The sequence below is a fragment of the Chrysemys picta genome, unplaced genomic scaffold, assembly GCF_011386835.1.
Source record: "Chrysemys picta bellii isolate R12L10 unplaced genomic scaffold, ASM1138683v2 scaf4947, whole genome shotgun sequence".
In the NCBI taxonomy this organism is placed as follows: Eukaryota; Metazoa; Chordata; order Testudines; family Emydidae; genus Chrysemys; species Chrysemys picta.
This window is the reverse complement of record NW_027057647.1, coordinates 1-3,246: the sequence shown is the minus strand read 5'-3', so window position 1 is coordinate 3,246 and position 3,246 is coordinate 1. Positions and strand designations below refer to the sequence as shown.

General features: G+C 75.7%; 1 protein-coding gene across 1 annotated transcript; it reads left to right on the top strand.

The window, feature by feature from the left end:
• Positions 1-591: 591 nt before the first annotated feature.
• LOC135980605 (basic proline-rich protein-like) lies at positions 592-1,592 on the top strand (the record flags this gene model as incomplete). The annotated part of the gene is made up of 1 exon (XM_065580537.1): positions 592-1,592. A coding segment is annotated over one exon (1,001 nt), but the record flags the coding sequence as incomplete, so codon positions are not given.
• Between the last annotated feature and the right edge of the window lie 1,654 nt (positions 1,593-3,246).

Here is a 3,246-nt window from a genome sequence, read left to right as displayed (position 1 = left end):
GGGTGGTGGTGAGCTGAGGAGGTCCCTGCCCAGGAAGCAGGCAGGGTGATGGCACGGGGCGATCGGCTGGCTGTGAAAACAAGAGTCTGTCTTATTGCCAAGGGACAGAGAAACTCGGCCAGCAGCAGGGGGTGCAGAACACCGCCCTAGTGCAGGGGTGACAGCGCCTCTGGGATCCCGACATCCCTGCACTTTACACACCTTCCTGGAGCCTCCCAACCCCCCTGGGCTGTCGGGACTGCGACCCCAACCCCACTGATGAGAACCAGGCCTGGGAGGGGAAGCTACTGGCACAGGGTCACACCAAGTGTCAGAAGAATGGATGGGACCCAGCAGGCCTTCTTTCCAGGCCCCTTCGCTAACCACTGCTGCACACTCCCTCCCACAGCTGGCAATTACAACCAGGCCCCCATGTCCACTCCCCCGGCTTTGAGAGGGAGTGTGCTCCGCTGGAGTGACTGGACCAGGGGACTGAGAACCAGGACTCCAGAGTTCCATTGCTGGGTTTCCTGTTGGTTCCACTGCTGGTTGTTTTCCTTTTCCTGTGGGACTTTGGGCCAGTTGCTCCCCGCTCTCTGGCTCTGTCCCCAGCAGTCAAACGGGGATTTCATACTTTCCCACTATTGGAAAGTGCTGGGAGAATTGCTCGGCCAAGAACCACGCCGGCCCCGGCCCCCGGTGCAGCATCGCGCTGGCCCCCGACCAAGCACCGCGCCAGCCCCCGGCACGGCTCCCTGCCGAGCACCGCGCCAGGCCCCAGCCAAGTGTCCGCACCGCCGGCCCAGCACCGCGCCGGCCCCCCGGCCCCGCGCCCCCGGCACGGCCCCCGGCGCAGCACCGCACTGGCCCCCGGCCGTGCACCGCGCCAGCCCCCGGCACGGCTCCCTGCCGAGCACCGCGCCAGCCCCCAGCCAAGTGTCCACACCGCTGGCCCAGCACCGCGCCGGCCCCTGGCCGAGCACCGTGCCGGCCCACGGCCCGGCCCACGGCCCAGCACCGCGCTGGCACCGGCCCCCGGCCCCCGGACAAGTGCCTGTGCACCCGGCCCAAGCTCCGGCCGAACACCACGCCGGCCCCCCGGCCAAGTGCCCCCGCCCCCGGCCGAGCACCGCACCGGTCCCCCGGCCAGCACCGCACCGGCCCCCGGCCAGCACCGCGCCAGCCCCCGGCACGGTTCCCGGCCGAGCACCACACCGGCCCCCGGCATGGCTCCCGGCTGAGCACCGCGCCAGCCCCCAGCCAAGTGTCTGCACCGTCGGCCCCGCACTGCGCCAGCCCCCGGCCCCGCGCCCCGGGCACGGCCCCCAGCCCAGCACCGCGCCGGCACCGGCCCCCGGCGCAGCACTGCACTGGCCCCCGGCCGTGCACCGCGCCAGCCCCCGGCACGGCTCCCTGCCGAGCACCGCGCCAGCCCCCAGCCAAGTGTCCACACCGCTGGCCCAGCACCGCGCTGGCCCCTGGCCGAGCACCGTGCCGGCCCACGGCCCGGCCCACGGCCCAGCACCGCGCTGGCACCGGCCCCCGGCCCCCGGACAAGTGCCTGTGCACCCGGCCCCAGCTCCGGCCGAACACCACGCCGGCCCCCCGGCCAAGTGCCCCCGCCCCCGGCCGAGCACCGCACCGGTCCCCCGGCCAGCACCGCACCGGCCCCCGGCCAGCACCGCACCGGCCCCCGGCCAGCACCGCGCCAGCCCCCGGCACGGCTCCCGGCCGAGCACCACACCGGCCCCCGGCATGGCTCCCGGCTGAGCACCGCGCCAGCCCCCAGCCAAGTGTCTGCACCGTCGGCCCCGCACTGCGCCGGCCCCCGGCCCCGCGCCCCGGGCACGGCCCCCAGCCCAGCACCGCGCCGGCACCGGCCCCCGGCCCAGCACCGTACCAGCCCCCGGCCGAGCCCTGCGCTGGCCCCCGCCCAGCACCGTGCCGGCCCCCGGCTGAGCACCACACCGGCCCCTGGCGTGGCCCCCGGCCTAGCACCGCACCGGCCCCTGGCCAAGTGCCCGCGCCCCCGGGCCGGCCCCCGGCCGAGCACCGTGCTGGCCCCCAGCCAAGTGCCCGAACCGCCGGCATAGCTCCGCGCCGGCCCCCGGCCGAGCACCGCGCCGGCCCCCGCCCGGCTCCCGGCCGAGCACCGCGCTGGCCCCCAGCCAAGTGCTCGCACCGCCGGCCCAGCTCCGCGCCGGCCCCCGGCCGAGCACTGCGCCGGCCCCCGGCCCGGCCCCCGGTGCAGCACCGCGCCGTCCCCTGTCCAGCACCATGCCGGCCCCGGCCCCTGGCTGAGCACCACACCGGCTACTGGCCCGGCCCCCGGACCAGCACCGCGCCGGCCTCCGGCCCCCGGCCGAGCACCACGCCAGCCTCCGGCCAAGTGCCCGCACCGCCGGCCCAGCACCGCGCCGGCCCCCGGCCAAGTGCCCGCACCGCCAGCCCAGCACTGCGCCGGCCCCCGGCCGAGCACTGCGCCGGCCTCCGGCCCGGCACCCGGCCCAGCACCGCACTGGCCCCCGGCCGAGCACCGCACCGGCCCCGGCCCCCGGCTGAGCACCGCGCCGGCCTCCGGCCCGGCCCCCGGCCCAGCACCGCGCCGGCCCCGGGCCCCGGCCCAGCACCGCGCCCGCCCCCGGCCAAGTGGCCGCGCCCCCGGCCCCGGCCCTCATCCGAGCACCGCGCCAGCCCCAGGCCAAGTGCCCGTACCGCTGGCCCAGCACCGCGCCAGCCCCCGGCCCCGCGCCCCCGGCCCCAGCCCCTGCCGAGCACCGCGCCTAGACAGCAAGGCGGTGGCAGAGCCAGAAAGAGAAGCCACCAGTCCTGACTCCTGTTCTAATGGACAACAAACCGCCCAGAAGCACGGCAGAGGGGAAAGTAAACCAGTCCGGTCCGGTACAGCGGAGCGGCAAGAGCCAGTACGCCATGCCGGACTGGACCGGCTTCCGCGGCGGTGATTTAAAGGGCCCAGGGCTCCAGCCGCTGTGGGGAGCCCTGGGCACTTTAAAGCGCCGCTGGAGCTCCGGCAGCCGGTCTCCCGCGGTGATTTAAAGGGCCCAGAGCTCCGCGGTGGCTGGAGCCCCGGGCCCTTTAATTCGCCCTTGAACCCCGCGGCTCCCAGCCGCCTCTGCAACTGGTAGCTCCGGGGTGATTTAAAGGCCCTGGGGCTCCCAGCCACAGCCGGAGCCCCTGGGCCTTTAAATCTTGAAAGGCCCCGCCTCTTCCGGTTGAGGCTACACCCCCGCTCAGGACTCCAGCGTA